This window comes from Neurospora tetraspora (assembly GCF_033439725.1).
Source record: "Neurospora tetraspora strain CBS 560.94 chromosome Unknown B0H65scaffold_1, whole genome shotgun sequence".
Lineage (NCBI taxonomy): Eukaryota > Fungi > Ascomycota > Sordariomycetes > Sordariales > Sordariaceae > Neurospora > Neurospora tetraspora.
Window position 1 is genome coordinate 3,570,998 of NW_026944383.1, and position 21,644 is coordinate 3,592,641.

The following is a 21,644-nucleotide window of genomic DNA, read 5'->3' on the forward strand; positions in this document are numbered from 1 at the left end:
TGCTACCTCTTAGCGGGTATGGTACCACGCAATGGATGCACCAGCAAAGTTGACTACCACACTTTTGGTACGGCCCTTGTTTAGGAAACTCTATCGACGGGCTGTCATTTGACTTGAAGGGGGATCACTTGTCTCCGGCCCGGGACCGCAGCCATGGAGGACGTTGCACGGATCATGTTGCTGGTTCTACGGCCGAGGAGGCCGGCGCTTGGAAAAGATTGCTTTAGCCTCCAAAATCCCTTCCAGGTTCGAGAACGACTCCAAGGTGGAAAGGGGGACTCGACGGAAACCTGCAACCTCGGCCGGCCCAGATAGGCGAAGGCCGGCTGCTTGGAAACACAACCTGGGTCTGCCCCTGAAATAACGAAACTGGCAGTGGCCCTCCAGGGCGGGTTGCTGCTGCCAACGTGCCAAGCTCCCGTCAGAAACCCTTGAAGCGTAAATAGTGGAGACTGGGTGCTCCTCACTGGAGAGGGAGTGTCAATCCGCGACCATTCGCGACCCTTCGCGAACCCTGAAACACGAAAATCGACTATCGAGAATGCTACACCTCGAGGCTCATTGCCCGTTGAGGAAGATGATGCGTGACGCCATCAGGGGAGAGGGGACGGATCCGGGCCTTGAATGCGAGTTTAGCTAAAGGAGCAGGACCCGCTAGTACGGCACTATGATAACCAACACCGGTGCAGATGCGAGGTTCTTGCCCGGGCGATATCCATTTCAGGTTCAGTTCACGTTAACGACGGCCGATTGTTCTGCGTGTTCACTCGGTTCAATTCGTCCCTTGCTTGGACTTGTGCTTTCTCTCAACTGTTCAATCCCCCACAACAAACGGTTTTCCGCGGTCATATCGGGCTGTCGTGTGACACGTTTCCCTACAGAGACATTGTTAGCAGTCCCCCCGTCGACGGAACCTCTTTACAGTTAGAGCTATCGTTACCTTTACGAGCTTACTTCGTACTTGGAGGTCAGTCATCCCGGGCCAGGCCCGCCATCTCCCTCCATTATAATCCAGGCGCAGACCTGTCCACCGAACATCTGCAACCGTCAGCGCTCCAGCCAAGGCACTGCCGCAATCCAGGACTCCAGTTTGTCCTCGCTTGGTCCACGAATGTAAGACGATCACAGCTCTCTCGTCGGTCCTCCTGTCTGCTGGCAAGCAGGATTGCCCTGCTTGACTCCCGATTCCCCTGACTGATCTGCCCCGCCTCTCCTGCCTGCTGCGGGCAGCAGCGCCAGGTTGCAGGTAGGTTGCAGCACTTAGCCTGTCCGGCGCCCGGCTTGCACCTGCTGCTGTCATCCCATCCCAACGACCGCACCGTTACGACAACCTACTCGGGGCCACCGCAGTGGCTGTCTGCGTACATAGCTGGAACCTTGAACACCGGGCACCTATACGGCCACCAACAACAACACTCATCCACCCATCCACCATCCACCGTCCTGCCATCTTGCTTACCTTCCGCTTCTATTTAGTTACCCGGGTCTCCTCCGAACATCACCACTGCCTAGGGCCTACCTACCTTGCCGCACCCTCTCTCGGCAGCCCGAACCCTCAGTTGTTCCTTCGCCATAATCACTTTGTCGAGGTCCAAGCCCCGCCGGTTCCTTGGTCGCATTACGGCGTCGGGTGTGCATGACAACAAAGTTCCCATACTCGACCCTGAACGGGCTCGGTCCGCGCCTACTGTCGCTATAACGTCTATAGGAAGCTCGGGGCCCCATGACGCGCCTCGAATACACAGCTACACACGACAATCGATTCACAAAATGGAGAACGAACCGCCAATTATCTCGGTGCAGGAGGATGGCCGGGGTACCAAAAGGGGCCGCATAATGGGGAAGCTCTTTGGTCGGGTGAAGGAAGACCTCCACCGCGACCGTGACCGGAAGCCTTCTCACGACAACACGGGAGCGTCTGGAGATCTGAATGATTTCTTTCGCGGCTCATCAGATACGTTGCAAGTTGCCCATCCAGGGCCTCCCACGCTTGCAAAGCTCGACACCAAGACTGCCGGCAGTACCCGATATCCCAACTCTCTAAATGTGCAGACTCCCACCGACCCTCGACATGATATGGCTATCCGAGCACGCTCACACAGCCCACGAGTCCGCAAAAATAAAGGCCTGAACGTCAAGTTTACCGACGCGTACCCCGAGGTTATTGGACATGGCGGCGACGAGTGCGATGTTCCCACGGTCGAGATCGCGAAAAGGAAGAAAGCCATGCCACCCACGCCCCCGAACACAACTGCGCCTGCTAGGCCCCTGGATGGGGGTGGAAGACCTACTGGGCCACCGGGTGCAGCACAAAAGAGCGATCCTTCATTTATGCCAGGACCATTGCGACGTACACAAACTGGGTTCTCGAGTATACTCGGTACCGGGGAGCAAGAGCTAGCAGAAGGAAACAGTCCCCAGGCCAGGCCAAGAGGCAACCCAGCAACCAATCCAGACGAGAAGCGCCGTTCGTTCATTGAGCTGCATCAAGCCGAGATGCGGGAAGCAGAGGGACAGGCCTTTGCCAATGCAGTCCGCTCGGCAAGCATATCCTCGCAAGCTACTCGATCTTCCGAGAGGCCACCACATTCGGCCACCAATTCAATGAGTCGAGGACAATATACCGAGTCTCCAAGAGATATTCACCCTCCTCAACTGTACCAGTCATCACAACCGGAATCCCTTGGTCAGCCCACAATTCCAACTTCACCCCAGTCCAGGCTCGGCCCTTCTCCCATACCAGCCCAAGCTCCTCGCTCTCCTCAGACATATAGTGTTGACTCGCCTCGGGCTCTGAAACTGCCACGGAATGGGGCTCTAGCGCCAGAGACACAACACTCTCCGCTGCATATGCAACCGCAGCTGAGCCCGCTACCGACACCCGGTCTGACACCTGGTCTAGAACAAAGTCCACCCACCAGCTTCGTCAACCAGTTTGGATCATTTAGATCGTCGGGACGGTCCTTGGAGGGTGAGAGTTTCTCACCAATTGCAGCGCAACAAACACCAACCCCAGCATGGAACCATGACCAGAGCGCATTAGACGATGCCCTGAGTACTTTTGCTACCCGGAGTACCCATCTCTTCGAGCTATTTCGTCTACACTCCGAGAGTGTGCGACCATTGCTGTCATCGACACCTGGACAGCTCGTAAGGGCAGCGTTGTGGTGGTTCCTCACTGGCCGAATGGCCCTGGAAAATGCTGTTCGCGAACGGCCGGCGGGTCTCGAAGCTGAGCAGAGAAATAGCTTGGCTAAACAACAAGCTCATGCAGACCTTGCCAAAGCGTATTGGTTATCAGAAAAGATGGTTCCGGAGGTTTCTAACAGCACATCCACCCTGGTAGATGCGGAGGTAGAAGAGGTGCGAAAGGTTCTTGCGTCCAACCTGCGAAAATTGGCCGGATCAATGCAGAGGAACGGTTTCATGCCACCCGAGGAAGCCCTCCTACCTCAAGCGATAGACAGGTCGATATGGATAGAATATCCTTCCTTGACCCAGGACATCATCTCCCTTCTTTGGGGGTCCTCGAGTTCAGCGCTCGCTTCAACGCAGCAGCACCAGCCTGGGATTGGGATGCTAGACGCACTTCCATTGGGTGATTCTGACAACTTCTTCTCCTTTGGGCGTTTCCGCATCGAGGCATTCTTAATGGAACAAGGGAGAGAATCGCAGAGACTTCACTTTCCGTGTTTCTTATCCATATTGAGGCCACAGATACAAGCGGATATCATGTTCGTCATCGCAAGCCAAAACGATTCTGTTCAGCTTAGGATATCTGGTAACAAAGGCCTGGGTCCCGTGTGGGAGGACGTACGATGGCGCCCAGAAACACTCACCCTCGATGTAAGATTACCCCGAGGGTTTGCACTGGTCATCCAATGCTCGCAAAGTAGCTTCAAAACGCTGCGAAGCATGTACGAGTTCAGCGCAAAGGTCCATTCGAGCCTTTACGCGAAGCCAGACGAGAAGTGCTTATTCAGATCAACTCTCCGCGCCTTTCAGTATGTCGACAATGACCCACAGGCCAGACAGTTTCCTAGGGAAGCGACGCCTGGGTGCGAGCTTGCCCTGTTTGAGCGCCTTAAGAAAGAAGGCGCGGCAACCGGGCCACGAACCTACCATCGCGGATATCGCATTGCAGTTGTCACAGGACCAAAGGTCAAGACACTGAGCGGCGTCAATCAAGTGTACACTCCACAAACACTCATCCAGCTTGGCTCCTGTCGCAGTGACGCAAACGATCCTGCCCTTTCCCTGAAATTCGAGAACGGGCGTCTTAAGGGAAGCATGGTGTTGTCCTTCAAGGACGAGCAAGAAAGGTCGCAGATGCATAGTCTACTCATTGGGTCAGCACTACAAAAGGCTGAAGAGGTCTTTTGTGAGGTGCCGCTGAAGGTCATCTGGTTCTCTGAAAGATACGGCGATTCGACACACAACGGTCTCAAGCAGATGGCTGGGTTGAGCTGGCAAAGAGTCAAGGTGATCAATGACGACAATGATGGTGACCGGCCACCATGTGTTCTTGCTGATAAGCTTCGTGTGGTATACGACTTCCAGGACGGCACATTTACCGACAGGATCAACGTCTCGCCCGGCGAACTGCGGCTAAGACTGGACGTACGTAACCCAAGTTGTATCATGGTGTTTCGCCAGCCGCAGGCAGACGCAACTCTGGCAGTTACGGATCCAAAGATTCCGCGTGAGCTATCTCAGGGGATGGCCGAATGCCTGGAAGTCCTGCAACAGTCTCCCACCATTAGAACCTACATGTTTCCTAGTGTCACGGAACTCCATGCCTTCGAGTCGGCCATCACCGGCTTCAAAATCCTCTTTGATGGGATTGCTAGCGCATTTGCGATATCTCGCCGCCGTATGGTGGTACCCATTCACAAGAAGTGGGAAGCAGGATCAACCCGAATCCAGATCGTGCAGCAAGACGGGGTTACACAGATGTTAACCTTCTTCGAGAACTTCGCCCATGGCCAGTGCATGGGATTCACTCTAAAGGGAACCGACATCTTTGAGGCTTTCAACAGAAGCGGCAAGGCCGGGCTCAAGATTGCCGATGCCAAGTTTCCCCTGCCCAAAGTTTTGCCCCAGAATGTCACCGACGCACAGGCGGCTGCAGACACGGCATTCCTGTGTCTCGATCTACCTGAACTTCCAGGAGAACATGACGACATTACCATCTTGTTTGATAGTGAAGCGGGTAAGTCCAGACGCTACCATTATCCATCCACCCTTGTCAGAAGCACTTCCTTCTACTTTTCATAGCTTGCTAACATGATAAAACAGAGCGCGACAAGCTTACCTTGTGTCTCCCGGCACCTGTGAAGGGCTCGAGATTACCAAAGAAGTAAGGGACGACGGGAGAGCTGGATGAGGTTGCGAGACTGTGTGCGCGAAGAACTGAGGATAAGCTTCGAAGCTGTTCTCGATTGGGATTTGAAGCATGAGATACCCTCTACCATATCTATTTACAGTAACAGTAGTTGTTAGCGTTAAGCATTAAGACGGATTCGTAGAACAAACTACTCGGAGCATGGATTTGGATGATCAGGTTGGGACGGTGATAATCAGGGCCAAATCTCCCTTTATACTATGGGATCAGCGTTTTCAAAGCCCCATTAAAACCACGTTGACAATGTCAGGATCAGAGCATATAACCGTTTCACTATTCAGACAGGCCCGTGATGAGTGGGAAGGATTTGAAAACCCTTGATTAAACTGTTAATACACATACAAAAAGACAAGAAATGAGGCTCATGTTGTATAGCCGAAACCATAACATCACATTCCAGTAGTAATCGCGAACGCCCCTACTCCAGTACTAATTTGATGACCTTGGCCCAGCTCTGCAAATTGGGACAGACCGAGCCTGTTCTTGCAATCAATATCCCCATGTCCTCATTCATGGCCATGTTTTCTTTCCACCTCTCTATCCGCGCGAACTGTGAGATGCGCCCTCTTGACGTTGACTGCCGGTCACTGAGCCAGTACCTACATCTCTCTCCTCTTCTCTTCTCTCGGGCTCGTTGCAAACTACAACATCCCCATGTATGTTTCGCACCGCCGTCCGTCCGCCCGTCAATCTGGCCCGCTTGAGACGCCGCAACTTCTAATACCGTCTCCTAGTCGGCTCCGGGCTAGGCGAGCGCGTCGGGCTGCGGCTCCGCGGCCTCATCTTGAGCCACTTCTTGGTGCTAAGCTCGAGCTCCCTCTCCAGCTCCGGGCTGGGGTTCTTGCGATGTATGAAATTACAGAACCCGCCCCTGACACAGCCCTCGCCGCTATTCAAGCGGCAACAAGCCTCGCGGAAATCCGTCACAGGACTCAGTTCGCAGTAAATCGGCCTGGCAGCGTACCAGCGAGAGTTCAGATCATCACAAGCCTTCTGCGCCGAGTCCTCGTACTTGAAGCGCGCGTACACGTTGCCGATCAGGTGGTCGTTGTTGTTGTCGCAGACCACCAGCTCCTCGAGCTCGCCGTACTTGCACATCTCGCACCAGATGTCCTCGTAGAAGGCGTCGAAGTGGTTCTGCAGCTGCGACGCGTTCATCCGGTTCTTGGGGTCGAAGGCCGGGTTGTGGTACAGGTTCGGCATCAGGATCGTTTGCGAGTAAGAAGGTTTCACGTGTTTGCGGGAGCACCGGTCGCCGTGCCGGCAGGCGCCGATCTTGTAGTAGAAGGAGCAGTTGACTTTGTCTTGCTCGGTGCCGAAGATGGAGGCGAGGAAGTTGGCCATGTTGTCGGTTTGTCTATCTCGCTGCGATGGCGGGGCTGGGTGTGGTGGATGATGGGTGATGTGTTGGGTAGACTAGGAGGACTCGGATTGCGATAGTCCGTCGTCGGGAGGAAATGCGGGGAGATGGCGAGAGTCGAGTCGGTTGTTCAGCCTGCTCAGATGATGAATGTCGGGGTGTTCTTTCGTTGTTTCGTGCGTCAGACGTTTGGCTTGCGTCTACGGAAAGGTTTTGGCGAATATTGTTGATGGAATGGCAGTTGTCGCAAGCGATGGATAGTCCCAGTCGCGGATTGGACTAGATACTACGATGTTGTAGATTTGAGAGTTGGTTGGCGTTGTCGCATGCCAGGTGAATTGAATCCGCCGTGGAAAACTGAACCCAGCCGCGTCGCCTCAGTCGCGTCTACCTTTCGCCACATAGGTGTGGCTGACTAAAGTTATGACCAATCAACGGCTGCGTGTTCTATGAGCTGACAAGTGGTTGTGGCTTGTCGTGGAACATCAACGACAACACATGGCATCGTCCAGAAGTTGTTACGGATGAAGTGGCCGTACCTCGCCATACTGCATATTTCATCTTTGAATTTCATCGAATGCATTGCATCCATGGGCAAGTCAGAAGTTTGACGAACGTATAGTTTGACATTGTGAGTTTGCTGCGCAATCCTGTCCTGGCTTAACGCCTAGAATCATTCTACTTGTCTGCCATCCTCCGTTTCTATTCAAACATCTACAGGTTTCCGTCTAAAAACTCATCGGCACCGGAATCTCATGGCAGATCCGGTGACCGGCAACCTCGAGACACGACATCGGTTGCTGACATCGGCGATGCTTCCACGGGACAGCTGGCCGGTCGTCAGTCAGTCACAGCGAACCGAAAGCCGGTGAACCCGGCGCTAGATCCGTATCGGTCGGGTACGGGTGGGGAGATTGGGGGTACGACACAAGATCCGGACACGAAACATTGTAACAACGACACGCCCAAGCTTTCGGTCGAGAACAAATGCCACCAAGGTGTCAAAGTCACAACGGAAATGGATTGCTTCTAGCCACCAGACAACTTGCTCAATGACGGTCAATCAGAAGGGTTTGCCGTCTCCGGTTATCCTTGAGGCCTAACTGCTGATCCAGGGTACGCAAGCAGTGTTGGGTATCTGAAGACTGAAGAGAGATGGCTCGGTTGCGGGCAACCATTGGTAAGAGTTCGTCCAACCTCACACGTGGAGTAGTTGCGTTTCTGTGCAGCACGGCTGAATCTCCCTGCGTTAAACTTTGTTGGAAAGGTGAACGTGGCCTACCCAAAAGTGAGGTTATCATCCAATCACCTTTGTGACGGGTCCCGGTTCTGAAGTTGTTTGGCTATCGGGCAACCAACACCGATCTTGACGATTCCAACAGTCAATGAATGAATGAATGGTCTTTGTGTGGCCAGACCCGTGGGTGCAGGCCGGTCTCAAAATTGTGATATCAAGTTGGGTGATAGGCGCCGAGATAAATCAAGCCATCTGTTAATTGTCGCGTGAGGTTTGTTGCAGTGGTGGCCTCGTTGGACGGGTGGCATGATGCAGAGAAGTTATCTTTGTTCACATGTTGGAAAGAAAGGGGAACTCTTCATCAGTCTTTCTCGAACTGCGCTGAATTGGTACTTTTGAGACCCCTGCGCTGGGAGATTTGCGACAAGGATCCGCTTATTAGGTAGTGAACCCACCCGATTTGTCGATGCGGCGGCCTCCTGATGAGGGGTAAAGGCCGTGGATTTTCCCACGCTGGAGTGGTGATGAAGTCCGATCTGCTGCATAGTTGAAGAAGCAAATTGAGACATTGAAGAGCCTTGGTGGTGAAGTACCGCTTTTTCTCACTCGATACGGTTTCACTCAACTTCACTCAACTAGGTATAGCGCCGGGTATATCTGGCTTCGACCAATCTGCTGATGAGTTGATGCGGGTCGCAGGATTTCTTGGGAACGATCCAGTAATAGGATTGGTTTGATTGAAACCGTATCGAGTGAGAAAAAGCGGTAGATAGAGCGGTTTCATGGTCGTTCCGGAGATAACTGTTATGTAAATGTGATTACCGGGTCAATTCGGCGTCGAAGTCGGGTTGTCTGGACTCGACAGAGGTGCAGGTGCAGGTACCTAGTGTACTTGAGATGACAAATATGGATGATACTCTGTGGCCGGTAGGGAGTCTCGGAAACTGACATGACGCATCTTGACGGTGCTACAGCAGCACGCACTTTTGGAAATCGACAAAGCATACTTGTCCGTATTATATCTCTGTTGTTTTTGCTTGCCGAACTTTGATTTGTGCCGTGAACCTGTCCGCGCTTCACCGTTCCCTGATCGCTTTGGCGATCCTGTTGAGCAAGTCACGCCTAGAGTATGCACATTTCAGCTGGCAAGTGCAAGCGCGGCGATAAGTGGACTGGGATCTGCGGGGTACGTACCTCCAGTACCTGAAGCTCTTAGCACCGCCATTATAACCTGGAAGCTCCCATGTTTTTGCGAGTAATGCCAAAATGTGATAACACTCGGGCTAACACAGACGCCGATAAAATTCCTCGGAGATGTTGGGGGATCTAGACGAGAGAAAATGAGAGTACATAATTTGGGCTAATTGAGGCTTGGGCTACCTCTAGGCTCTAGCCAGGTACACGACGATGAAGCCACGCAAGCGAGACAAGCTGGGAGTCTTGGAGCGCATCTCCAAATTTTGACGGGAGCGTTGCACTTCTTCCCCCCAAGTCGCAACCCGCCGCCCAGCCCGCTTCCAATCACACCTCGCAGAAGCTCCCACTTCGGTACCATTCCCCGCCGTGCCTTGCCTGTGTGGACCTCATTCGACGGGAGCGGAGCTCGACCTTCTGACGTAGCGTTTGATCGTTTCCCAGCTGGCTGGCTACCACATCGCCAGATTCGAAGCAGTGTGAAATGTGAAGATGGAAGCAAAGCGTGAAGCTCTCCTCAAGAGGTTGACAGAGCGCCCAGGATGCCCCTTCTAGCTGGCATCTCCAGTTCCAGAACGCCAAGACGCGGCCAATAGGAGTTGGGAGGCTGCGTGGAGAGGCCCGGGCCGTGGAGAGCAACAGCAGCTTGCGCCAGCACGAGCAGCACACGAGCAGGACCCATCCCGAGCCTTGGATACCTCCACACTTGAGCTGCGTTCGACCCTTTTCAGCCATTTCCCAGCTGGGGGTTGTGCGGCTTCCATCCTAAAAAGCATTTGCTGCCTCGTCACTCCGGTCCGCTAGTGTTTTTTTTTATTTCCCTCTCTTCTTCTCCGGTCTCCCGTCTCCGTTCCGCCCTTTTCCAAACATTCAGTTACTCACGGGAGCACAGGTCCAACTTCTGTGTACCTTGGCTGTAACACCCTTCCAAGGAGACCGGTTGGGTTTCCTTGTTACCCCCCTCTCTTCTAACCAACATCTTTTTGCACTTTCTCCCGCTCTCTACACCCCTATAGGTTTCATCCATTATTGCTTCGGCTGCCCGGCCACTGCACCTGCAGCCACTCGATTTCTCCAGCGCCAATCGTCCTCGACCGGTGACGCCATCTGTCCTGGACAGTAGGGTTGCGCCTTTCTGACGGGACCTCCAGCTTTATATCGACGACACCTCTCGATAGCTCAGACAAATTGACTACACAAACGGAATTTCGAGCATATACAACGACAGCGACGCTACAAGTCAGGCTGCTGACGCTGCTTTCTCGTCAGACACAATGGCAACCCAGCAATCAGCACACGAGCTGAAGCAACAGGGCGCAATTGAAGCTGCACAGGATCCCAACAGCAGTGTCACGGCCGAAAACGCCGAGAAGAAGATCGTTGCCGACAGCCAGCAGCTCGGCATCACTGCCTTCACCTTCGACCCCAATGCCAGCGCAGCGGAGAAGGCAGCACAAGCCAGAGAGGTACGTCCCTAGCCCTCAAGCAACATCATTACTGCTCCTACCTGACACCTTTACAGGCAATTCCAGATGGCCTTCGGCGACCGAAAGGATTAGCTATTGTTTCCGACCTCGACGATGGAACCAAGGCCGATGTCGACCTTCCCCCACCCTCAAAGGCCGGCGCCCTCGACCTCCCGACCACTGCCGATGGAAAGGTCATCGAGGATGACCGTACCCCTGAACAAATTGAAGCCGATTTGATTAAGAAGGTCGGCTGGGCTCCGAGGTTCGGCTGGCCCAAAGACCCCGAAGAAGAACAGGATTTGCTGGACCACGCAACATGGGTAGAATCGAACCTTTCCGAGAACTACTTTGGGGGTAAGCAAAAGGCCAAACGATATGCTTTCGGTGTGCTAGCTTTCTAACATGTAATCTCATAGAATGGTACCATAACGTGGCCGTCATTGTTTTCGCCTGCCTCTCATCTTGGCTAGTAGCAGTGTTGGGAGGCGGCCTTGGTTGGGTCTTCATAATCATGGCTTGCTGCTCGACTTATTACAGAACCTCTATTCGCCGGGTGCGCCGAAACTTCCGAGACGATATTACGCGGGAGCTAGGCCTCAAGAAACTGGAAACCGATAACGAATCCGTCGAATGGATTAACTCATTCCTTGTCAAGTTCTGGCCCATCTACCAGCCCGTCCTCGCCCAGACCGTCGTCAACTCTGTCGACCAGGTTCTCAGCATGTCTACCCCCGCTTTCCTCGACAGCTTGAAGTTGAAGACTTTCACTTTGGGCTCCAAGTCGCCTCGTATGGAGCACGTCAAGACCTATCCCAAGGCCGAAGATGAGGTCGTCATCATGGATTGGATGTTCAGCTTCACCCCCAATGATACCGCCGACATGACTGCACGCCAACTCCAGAACAAGATTAACCCCAAGATTGTCCTGGAGATCCGAGTTGGAAAAGCCATGATTAGCAAGGGTCTCGATGTTATCGTTGAGGACATGTCCTTTTCTGGTCTGATGCGCCTCAAAATCAAGTTCCAGATGGCGTTCCCTCACATCGAGAAGGTGGAAATGTGCTTCTTGGAGAGACCCAAGATCGATTACGTTTGCAAGCCTCTCGGAGGTGAGACCTTCGGTTTTGACATCAACTTCATCCCCGGTCTTGAGAGCTTCATCCAGGAGATGATTCACGCTACGTTGGCACCAATGATGTACGCGCCCAATGTCTTCCCCATCGAGGTGGCGAAGATGCTCGCTGGTACACCCGTCGACCGAGCCATTGGTGTGGTTGCTATCACTTTGCATGGTGCGCAAGGCCTCAAGAACCCCGACAAGTTTTCTGGAACCCCTGATCCCTATGCCGTCCTTTCCCTCAGCAAGAGGCAGCCTCTTGCGCAAACCAAGGTCATCAAGGAGAACGACAATCCTCGCTGGAACGAAACGCATTATATCATTATCTCCTCTTTCAACGACTCCCTCGATATCGATGTTTTTGACTTCAACGATTTCAGAAAAGACAAGAAGCTTGGTGTCGCCTCCTTCCCTCTCGAGAATTTGGAAGAGCTCAACGAGTTTGAGAACGAGAGACTCGAGCTTAAGTACGATGGCAAGGCTCGTGGCGCTGTGTCCTGTGATATCCGTTTCTTCCCCGTGCTTGAGGAGACTAAGCTTCCCGATGGCACTGTGGAACCTCCCCCGGAGTCAAACACTGGTATTCTGAGCTTCACTGTTGAACAAGCCAAGGAACTCGACGCATCAAAGAGCATGGTTGGCCAGCTCAACCCCTACGCAATGCTTCTACTCAACGGCAAGGAGGTGCACAAGACGAAGACGATGAAGCGCACAAACCAACCTGTCTGGCCCAACGGCTCAAAGGAAATCTTGATTACGAACCGCAAGCACGCTAAGCTTGGTGTTGCCCTGAAGGATGATCGCGATATTGCCGGAGATCAACTTCTGGGCACATACCAGATTAAGCTAGATGATATGCTTGAGCTCATGGCCAAGGGCCAGGACTGGTACAACCTCGCTGGTGCCAAGACTGGTCGGGTGAAGATGATGGCCCAGTGGAAGCCGGTTGCCATTTCTGGTGCTGCTGGAAGCACTGGCGGCTACACCACGCCGGCCGGTGTCTTGCGCTTGCACTTCATCAATGGCAGGTCCCTACGCAACGTGGAAGCGCTCGGCAAGTCTGATCCATATGTCCGAGTTCTGCTGTCTGGTATCGAATGTGGTCGCACTGTCACTCACAAGAACAACCTCGACCCCGACTTTGACGAAGTTCTCTACATTCCGGTTCATTCTCCCAAGGAGCGCCTCCAGCTCGACGTTATGGACGCCGAGAACATGGGCAGAGACAGGAGTCTAGGCCTTACCGAGATCTTCGCCGGTGATTACATGCACAAGGACCCCGAGACTGGTGAATGGCTGGTTCATGAGAAGAAGGATCTTCATCAGGATGGTCTGCGCATGCACGGAAAGGGCGTTGCCAAGGGTGTTCTCTCGTACACGGTTGCTTTCTACCCTTGCCTCAACGTTGCTGATCCGGAGGATGATGAAAAGGACGAACAGAGCGACCAGTCCTCTGAGCCTAAGCAGTCCTTGGATGTTCCGAGATCCTCCGATGCTGGCAAGTTCTCCTCCACTCTGGAGAGAACCGACAGCATCAAGCCAGAGAATGGCGGGGCTTCGAGACCTATTACACCCAAGACGCCGGTCACTCCCACTTCTATCGCGCCTTCGAGGAAATCCAGGGACGAGAAGGAGCCGCCCAAGCTTCGCCTCAACCCACAGGAACTGCTGCAGTATGAATCCGGTCTGATCATCTTCAAGCTCATGGAGGCCGAACTCCCGAAGAGCCAATGCCGCGTTGAGGTTTGCGTTGATGATTATGCTTTCCCGTCTTATGTCTCCTCGACCTCAAGGACGAAGACGCACACTTTTGATGAGATTGGCGATTGCTTCATTCGTGAGCTAGAATTCTCGAAGCTGACAATCAAGATCAATGAGCGGTCCGAAAAGCAGGAGGATAATGGCAAGGAGAACACGCTTGCTCGCCTGTCAGGAAACACCCTTGACACCCTCAAGCAATGCCTTGTAAGTCTCATCGCAAGCGGGCTAATTCAAATTCTTGACCATGGCTAACAGTCACAATACAGAACAACCCAACTACCCTGAAACTCAAGAATGAGGATGGCAAGGTCTACTCGATCAAGGTTAGCCTTAAGTACGTTCCAGTCCGGATGCAGCTCGACCCCAGTGAGAGCATCAACAACATGGGCCATCTTCGCGTCGATGTTTTGGATGCCCAGAACCTTCCGTCTGCCGACTCTAACGGCAAGAGCGACCCTTATGTCAAGTTCGAGTTCAACGGTCAGGAGGTGTTTAAGTCCAAGACCGTGAAGAAGACGTTGAATCCCACCTGGAACGAGTTCTTCGAAGTGCCGGTTCCAAGCCGCATCGCAGCCACCTTCAAGGCTACTGTGTGGGATTGGGACTTTGCCGATAAGCCCGACTTCCTTGGTGCTGCGGACATCAACCTCGGTCAGCTCGAGCCCTTTAGAGCACAAGAAGTACGGCTTACTCTCGACGGCAAGTCGGGCGTGCTCCGCCTTCGCCTCCTTTTCCGCCCCGACTATGTCACCAGAACCAGACAAGGAACGTCAACACTGGTTGGCACATTTGCTGTCCCCGGCAAGCTCGTTACAGGTGTCGCAGGCGTACCTCGGAAGGGTGGCGCCGCGGTCGTTGGTGCCGTTGGGCACGGTGTTGGCAAGGGCGCCTCCTTTATCAAGCGTGGCTTCCGCAGTAACACCAAGAGGGACGATGATTCGGATAGCACCAATAGTTCGGTCGAGCTTCCTACCATCGTCACTAATGCGCCAGAGGCTGCTTCGGGCCTGAAGCGATCGGAAGCTATTACAGAAGCTGACGGCTCTTCGGCCAACGAGCTCCATCACGCGCGGACAATGAGTGTGGGTGCATCCTCTGTTCGTAGCGCCATGTTCCCTGGAGCATCATCAGGGACGGCCTCTTTTACGGTTGTCTCTGCTTCTGGGTATCCTCCTTCTACAGATGTGTACGTCATGATTACACAAATGAAGGATGGGAAGTCAAAGGCCGTTGGCAAGACCAAGCACCGCAAGTCCTCGAGCGGCACTGTCAAATTCGACGAAACCTTCAATATCCAGTGCACGCCTGACTCGCAGTTCAAGATTGAGGCCAAGGAGCATCACACCTTTGGAAGCGATGATCATCTGGGAGAGAGCGTCTACTTTGTTGACGAGTCGAACTCCGGACAAGAAAAGGCGCTGAAGGTTGGAAGCGGAACAGTGTACCTCAAGAGCGGGTTCGCTCCGTCTGAGAGTGCCCAGGACCCATCTAGTGCACTTAGCCCCGACCAGAGCCCCAAGTCTTCTAGTCTAAGGCGGAGCTTCCTGAGCAAGGGCGCTAGATCCCCTAGCCGCGATGGTGCTTGATCTGGTTATGTACTTCTCCTGTGTCGTTTGGAAGGAGTCTGCGTTGACTAAACGGTGGCTTAGTTTGGCTAGGTCTGAAGGGATGATTGGGGATAATTAGGGCGTATCGAATAACTTGCCACTACGTAGGATACTTTGGCCAGCAATGATACCTTCTTTGCAGTACAATTTGCATTGACGATCTACAAGTGCTACCATCTCACAATAAAAGACTTCTAACGGTCCTTGATAACATAGTCAGCTTCGTTGGAGAAATCTTTGATTGCGGTCCGCATCCTGTTACTTGCGCTTCGTCTGAAGAGAGATCTTACCGGCCAGCTGGGTCCGGGAGGAAGTACCGTTTGCCGCAAGATCACACGTGGGTTTTTAACGTTAGTTCTTGCGGAAATTGCGTCTGGAGCATATGATACAAACGGCAGGCGTATGGACAGGATGAGGACAGAAAGGAATTGGGAAGTAAAAAAGATGTCAGAAGTTTCTTTCAACCCACACTTGTTTTTTTGTTATCTCGGTCCGGTTTACTATACATTTAAACGGTTAATCAACGCTAAAGAGACGAAATGTATAACCTAATGAAGTGTCCAGTGATGCCATGCCGTTGTTTAGTCCCGTCTTCATCAGGGGGTGACATGGTAGGTGACTTCCATCCCCAAGTTGCCGTGGTTCGTGGTCGATCCACATGCTCCCGTCCCGCAGGAGGGGGTCGCCCCTAAAAGGGTGCAGTTTAGCGCCCCTTGCAGAAGTGGCTCCCATTACCGGTACCCACCCGACGACCCACAGGGGCACTCCGCTGTAACGTCCTGGACAATCCCGAGTGGCAGGCCATTCCCAACCAACATCGCAACGCGCAAACCTCAAGACTCCAGTTCCAGCTGGATTGTGAAAGTGTTCAAGAACTGGAGCTTCATCCCAGTCCGGTAAACATGACCTCTTCATGACCTTTGCCCTCTTCTAACGTTTGGATCAGAGCCTGGCACGTCGCGACCTATCAATCACCTCTGTTTTGGCACCACGACTTACAGCATCGGCATCGAAGCCCTCGAGTATCCCCGACGACGGGACCCAGTGTTCCACGACGTCGTGAAGCCGACCGCGATCGATACACACGCCAATCGCCTAACCGAACCATTCGCGGTTGCCGCCGGTACCAGAAAATCTGTATTGCCCACGATGGATCAGGCCGATATACCGGCGCTGCTGTCGCGCCTCGCTAGTGACGAGGATGCCGCGCGCAAGATGGCCGTGTTCAAGCTCCAGTCGTCGATCAACGACCCAGCTTTCGCCGATGTCTTCATCGCCTCGGGCGGCCTCGTGGTCCTACGCCGCCTCATTATGACCACCGGCGGAAACACATTGGCATATGCGCTGCAGAGCTTGAGTCGACTACTCGAGGTGGACATGGGCTGGGATATCTTCGAGGGCCCCAATGCGGGAGAGCTTGTCGAGCGCGTGGTCGAGCTTATTGTTACCAACCCGCTCGTCAACATCCTACGGGGCGCCATGTCCATCTTGGTCGGCCTAGTCAGCCATTCGCAATCGACGGCCCACGGAGGCACGCCACGCACGCCAGGCACCTTTGGTTTTAGGGCGCTCAAGCCTGCGGTCGCGGTGTACCCGCAGTTCTTCGAACTGGTCATCATGCAGTTGCAATCGGCGGACCACGCCCTCTGCGCCAATGCCTTGATGCTGATCAACGCGCTCATACGGGATGCGGTATCCAACGACAATGGACCTACCTTGCTGGTGTCGAGCTCAAAGGGGACAGTGCCTCCTGGTGAGGAGTGGTCCAAGTTTATCAAGAAGCTCCAGGACCTGGGATTGATCAAGGCGGTGTACAATCTCATGCAGAGCTCGTCTTTGCAGGATCTGGCGCACCCATTACTTGAGTTCCAGACCCTGACCAAGGTCCTGCTTCGGAAATGGAGAGGGGTAAGGGTGGACTTGGAGCGGCCAGAGCACAGGAGAGCGCTGAAGGGCTTACATCTTGCGAGCGCACCGGAGAGACGGCAGGCCAACGGAGGCATGACGACTTTGTCCCCCACGGGGAGACCATCAACGGCCGCGACAGTTGTAGCCAGGGAAGAAGGAGAGAAGGAAACCGGCGGTGAGACTGCAGCAGGGAGGAAATCAAGCCGACGACATAACCCCGAGAAGTGGAGAAGATTGGGCTTCGAGACAGAGTCACCCGCATCCGAGTTCGAAGTGGCCGGCTTCCTGGGCATGATGGACCTGACGGACTACGTGCGCAAAAACGAGGATGGCTTCCAGAAGCTGCTGCTCGAGCAGTCCAGCAGGCCGCTCAACGAACGGTGCCCCGTGGCGCGAGCTAGTTTGGCCGTGACTATGATTCTGTATGAACACTTTGAGGTTGAGCAATGCGATCTGGACGATATCAGGAACGGTGGCTACTACCAGCTTATCGATGGGGGCGGCAAAGCACACGACAAACTCTTCCGCCCACTGTTGCTTCAATGGTCACGACTGCATACCGCTGGACTTCATGCCTTCTTCCGGATGTGGAAGGCGACTGGGGCGACTCGATATGACTTCGACAAGGTGGCAGAGCTAGTTCGGATTTTGATCGATCAAGTGGTTGGGCAGGCCAGTAGAAGCAAGGACGTACTGGAGGTTGAAGATGATCTGCACGAGTATGATTCTGGAAGACTACGAGAGTTACAGATGGATCTCCTAGAGCTCTCATTTGAGGATCAGTGGGGTCCCCATCTCTTCCAGGTTCGCGAAGAACTCAAGCACGAAGCACTGCAGTTCGTCAAAGAGCAGCGTATCCGCTGTCTCTTGCAGGGCTCGTGGTTTTCCAAGCCCCAGCCTCATCGCTCAAACCACTCTAGGTCAGAAAGCCTCAAAACCGGGCAAGATAAGGGTAGCCGGCTGTCCCAGCCTTGGCGGTTCGCCAAACTCTCGCACAACAGGCGATATCTTCACTACGCCGACTTCGCAGAGCAGACAGCACATGATCCCGGTCTAGAAGCTTTGACGGAGAAGATTGATTTGCTCTCCATCAGCTCCGTGGTGTCAAACGTCTCCAATGCGGACGACGCCGCAGCAGGAGGAGAGACCGGAAGCCAGGCGTCCTCAAGCCTAACAAGTCTCACCAAGGACGCGAATTCTGCCGCGCAGGCGACGGCTAAGTCGACGACAAAAATCACGATCTACAGCCTCTCCGAGAACTTCTCGCCGGAGCTGGCCAGTTTGGCTGCTGCAGGCAAGACCAAGGAGCAGCCGATCCTGACGCTCCATCCTCTCAACCATAGTCTGGCCTCGGAGTGGCTGGACGGTCTGCTTATGCTCCTCAACCAGGCGCCCATCACGGCCGAGACTAACAAGCTCGTTACGCTGGTGAGCGAGTACGGTCTCAAGATACGTCTGCTTAATGTTAGGGCTGAGGCGGCCGATAATGGACCGGTTCCGGGCGCTGGTCAGGTGCCTAGTCGGGAGGGGCTGGATGAGGATTATTATTATGAGATCTGATGGTTGGACCTTTGGGTCTGTCTTCCGTATCATCATCCCCCTTCATTTCCATCCCCTTTGACAGGCGTGTTTCCGTTGGAACTCACACGCGCCCCGTTTTGTTCCATATTCTTTCATCATTTTCAAAATTATACCCACGATTTCAGTTTTTCTTCACCTTGTTCTTAACTTCCTTTTGTACCTTAGTTTCCGCGGAGCTTTCGGTTTGTTTGATGGTTGATTATACTGTACTATACCATAGTAATAGTTGCTAAAAGATAATTCTTGGACCTAATCCCTCCTTATGCCAGTTCATTCTCACAGATGATGACCGTGAATTATATTTGTGAGGCATGTACCGTTTGTTGTCAGAGGTCTAGACCAAAGAAGAAACATCGCTGAAAGACGGGAACGGTGGGGCTTGCCCCTGATTTCCGTCAGCTCTAATAGGCGCACGTGGCTGTACGGTTGCACCTTCCTGCAGAGCCTACAGCGGGAGCTTATAGAGGCGGGGTAAGCCTGTTAGTGTAAAGCAACTGTTAATACAGACCACACTGCGCAGGCTTCGCTCGTACCTAACAGCTAACTGGCCGAAGAAGCGACGAGGTGCTCTTTGATGCGGCTCATGCACATGCCAGTCAAGTTCTTGGTTGCGTCACCGTTCTTCACTTTATCTTGACAATGACCTTTGTTGATCGTTTGTTTCAGAACACCGGGAAAGAAAGATCGGCCGTCTTAACTACCTATATTCAAACGGCCGCTATATTCCTCTCTGAATCATTGCGACTCAATCTCCCAACGTCGCTCACAGGCTGACGAGGTATTTTCACCAGGAGGACGACATATGAGGTGACGTCCATCGAGAGACCTGAGCAAATTGAGAACAGGTATCCGGGGGCATCCAGCCCCCCCCAAAGTTCAAAGACCGGTACCCGGGGTAAGAAGAGGGTGTAGCGTGAGGTGGCTATACCATACCATGGGGAGAGGTAACGGATTCTTCAAGAATCCTTATCCCGGATTCTTTAACAAAGAACAAGGAAGGTGGTACTGTGAGTAGTGAATCCCAACTCCCGCAAACTTGTCAACGCATGCTCACTGACACCTCTCTTTGCACATAATAGGCAGTTGTATAAATGGGCCGCAACCAGCAATCCGACTTCACGTCAAGAAGGAAGGTCCCAATCAGGGCAGGTTTTTCTACACGTGTCGAGAGCCCCGGGACCTTGGGGCGATCCCTGGCCAGTGCGGCTTCTTTCTTTGGGCGGAGATGGCGGAACTACGTGAAAGGGAGGCCGCTTTGAGGCCAGTACAGCGGTCCGAGTACGTGCCGGACTTGAGAGAGGTGATGCCTAGACTTCCTTGGTTTCCTCCTTATGGTGAAGGTTGGGGTTTTGCCGACTGTCCTTATTCCGACTACTATGAAGATCCAACTCCGGTTGACGACGACATGGACAGTGTGAAGGTGAAGGAAGAAGACATGGACGACGAAGAACGCGGGTTATCGGCGGTGAAGTCCCCCGGGAGGAAGCGCCCGGCGGCAGCGGCGACTACGGTAGAGGAGGAGGAGTACGGCGAACTTGAGTCGGACGTGGAAAGGCAGCTGGTTCAAATCGTAGACTCGAGTCCTCCCCGTCCGAGTCAACAACAACAACACAGAGGGAACAATGTCCCATTACCGGCGCCGGCCTCATCCCAAGCCCGAATGGGCAACACAACGGCGGCGATGCAACAGCACCTCGGCACCCGCACCCCGAACCCGCAGCGGACATACGATGTCTCTGCATCTATGCTAACCCCAACTTCACGAGGGAACACCGCAACCGCGGCGTCCGAACCTGGCGCAGCCAAACGCGTCAAGTTCTCCGATACCAGGGGGCCACCACCACCATCATCAACAACAAGGACGGCGGCGACAACTCCCAGCCAGACCTTAGGTCACAGTCCCATAGGCGGTAGACTCACCACCACCACGAGCGTTGGGCTAGGCGACGACTACGAAATCACCACCTCTATCCTCAACCTCCTCTCAAACGAGAAACAAGTCTCCGACGCAACCCGTCAAGTCATCCGCGACAAGCTCAACACGTACGCTTTACGCATGCGCGGCGTCGAGCGCGGTCGCGACATGACGAGGGCGGCGCTCAAGGCTAAGGAAGCCAAGGAGGCTGAGCTGAGGGCGAGGATCGAAGAGTTGGAGAGGGAACGGAGAGCCACTGCTGATAAGGTCAGGGCGTTGAGGAATGGGTTGGGGGAGTTGTTTGCTGATGTTGATGGTTGTGTTGATGGTGGTGAGGGTGGAGCGTAGAGGGGACAGATGGGAAACTGGGGGTAGGCGGCAGGTCGCAAATTCACGGAGGATTTATTGGTTGCTTGCCATGGCGGAGATTTTTACTGCCGCTGGTGTTGGGACTTAGTTGGGGTTTGATATCTCGGGGGAGACATGAACTCCTACCCATAGGTGTAGGTGTCCATGATTTTTTTTTGATTTTTTTGATTTTTTTAAATTTTTTTTTTGTTTCTGGTTGGGATACCATCTACGGATTGGTTTAGGTTTCCGCATATTCCAGTTGGGACAACTGACGGGTGCTGGGTTTGACAAAGAGCATCACTGCTCACTGGTTTCATTGGAGCATATGCATTGGAAGTAATGACGGGTTTGGGGTTCACGATACTGCCAGCTACATGGTGTTAACTGCACAATGGAAGTTCGAGTTTTGGGACAACTTTGTCGTAGGGGCCGATGTGAAAGTGCAAGGACACGCTGAACCGGACAACGGACACGGGGGAAAGGCGCGTCGAATTAAAAGAGTCGCGTAAAACTGTCCAGGATCGGGCAGATTTGATCTGATATGCACTTTATAACTAGCGCCGAAGTCCCTTGGCGTGAAGCGCGAGACTGGGGAAAAAAATAAACGGCTAGCGACCAGGGGGCGCTTCGGGTTGGGCCTATAACCCTAACCCCCGGCTCACTTAATTTCCTATTTCGGATGAACACACGACATGCCGCGTTGAAGACGCGGTTCGTTGAAGATTCCCCATAACCGTTCC

General features: G+C 53.6%; 5 protein-coding genes across 5 annotated transcripts; 4 read left to right on the forward strand and 1 right to left on the reverse strand.

Annotated features, from left to right (window-relative positions):
* The first annotated feature begins 1,535 nt into the window (after positions 1–1,535).
* On the forward strand, positions 1,536–5,454 carry B0H65DRAFT_31763 (uncharacterized protein). The gene is made up of 2 exons (XM_062823378.1): positions 1,536–5,212; positions 5,299–5,454. Exons 1-2 carry the CDS (start codon positions 1,771–1,773, stop codon positions 5,361–5,363), a joined length of 3,507 nt encoding a protein of 1,168 aa, XP_062686370.1. The 5' UTR covers positions 1,536–1,770; the 3' UTR covers positions 5,364–5,454.
* A 667-nt stretch (positions 5,455–6,121) lies between these two features.
* B0H65DRAFT_414961 (uncharacterized protein) lies at positions 6,122–6,748 on the reverse strand (the record flags this gene model as incomplete). The annotated part of the gene is made up of 1 exon (XM_062823955.1): positions 6,122–6,748. The coding sequence occupies one exon, from the start codon at positions 6,746–6,748 to the stop codon at positions 6,122–6,124; it is 627 nt and encodes a 208-aa protein (XP_062686371.1).
* Positions 6,749–10,469: 3,721 nt separating this feature from the next.
* On the forward strand, positions 10,470–15,128 carry B0H65DRAFT_544273 (C2 domain-containing protein; the record flags this gene model as incomplete). Its single annotated transcript, XM_062829279.1, has 4 exons — positions 10,470–10,661; positions 10,718–11,018; positions 11,081–13,746; positions 13,809–15,128. The coding sequence occupies 4 exons, from the start codon at positions 10,470–10,472 to the stop codon at positions 15,126–15,128; spliced, it is 4,479 nt and encodes a 1,492-aa protein (XP_062686372.1).
* A 763-nt stretch (positions 15,129–15,891) lies between these two features.
* On the forward strand, positions 15,892–18,947 carry B0H65DRAFT_450381 (ELMO/CED-12 family-domain-containing protein). Its single transcript, XM_062825998.1, has one exon. The coding sequence runs from the start codon at positions 16,299–16,301 to the stop codon at positions 18,615–18,617; it is 2,319 nt and encodes a 772-aa protein (XP_062686373.1). The 5' UTR covers positions 15,892–16,298; the 3' UTR covers positions 18,618–18,947.
* Positions 18,948–19,253: 306 nt separating this feature from the next.
* Positions 19,254–21,331, forward strand: B0H65DRAFT_554529 (uncharacterized protein). The gene is made up of 2 exons (XM_062830005.1): positions 19,254–19,645; positions 19,718–21,331. The coding sequence occupies exons 1-2, from the start codon at positions 19,573–19,575 to the stop codon at positions 20,899–20,901; spliced, it is 1,257 nt and encodes a 418-aa protein (XP_062686374.1). The 5' UTR covers positions 19,254–19,572; the 3' UTR covers positions 20,902–21,331.
* The last annotated feature ends 313 nt before the right edge of the window (positions 21,332–21,644 follow it).

What these genes read in the sequence shown, in the direction of transcription:
- B0H65DRAFT_31763 (XM_062823378.1), top strand. Translation starts at nt 1,771, where the DNA reads ATGGAGAACGAACCGCCAATTATCTCGGTGCAGGAGGATGGCCGGGGT. An exon ending in CTTGTTTGATAGTGAAGCGG is followed by an intron (nt 5,213 to 5,298) that starts GTAAGTCCAGAC and finishes ATGATAAAACAG; the next exon opens with AGCGCGACAAGCTTACCTTG.
- B0H65DRAFT_450381 (XM_062825998.1), top strand. Translation starts at nt 16,299, where the DNA reads ATGGATCAGGCCGATATACCGGCGCTGCTGTCGCGCCTCGCTAGTGAC.
- B0H65DRAFT_554529 (XM_062830005.1), top strand. Translation starts at nt 19,573, where the DNA reads ATGGGGAGAGGTAACGGATTCTTCAAGAATCCTTATCCCGGATTCTTT. An exon ending in AGAACAAGGAAGGTGGTACT is followed by an intron (nt 19,646 to 19,717) that starts GTGAGTAGTGAA and finishes TGCACATAATAG; the next exon opens with GCAGTTGTATAAATGGGCCG.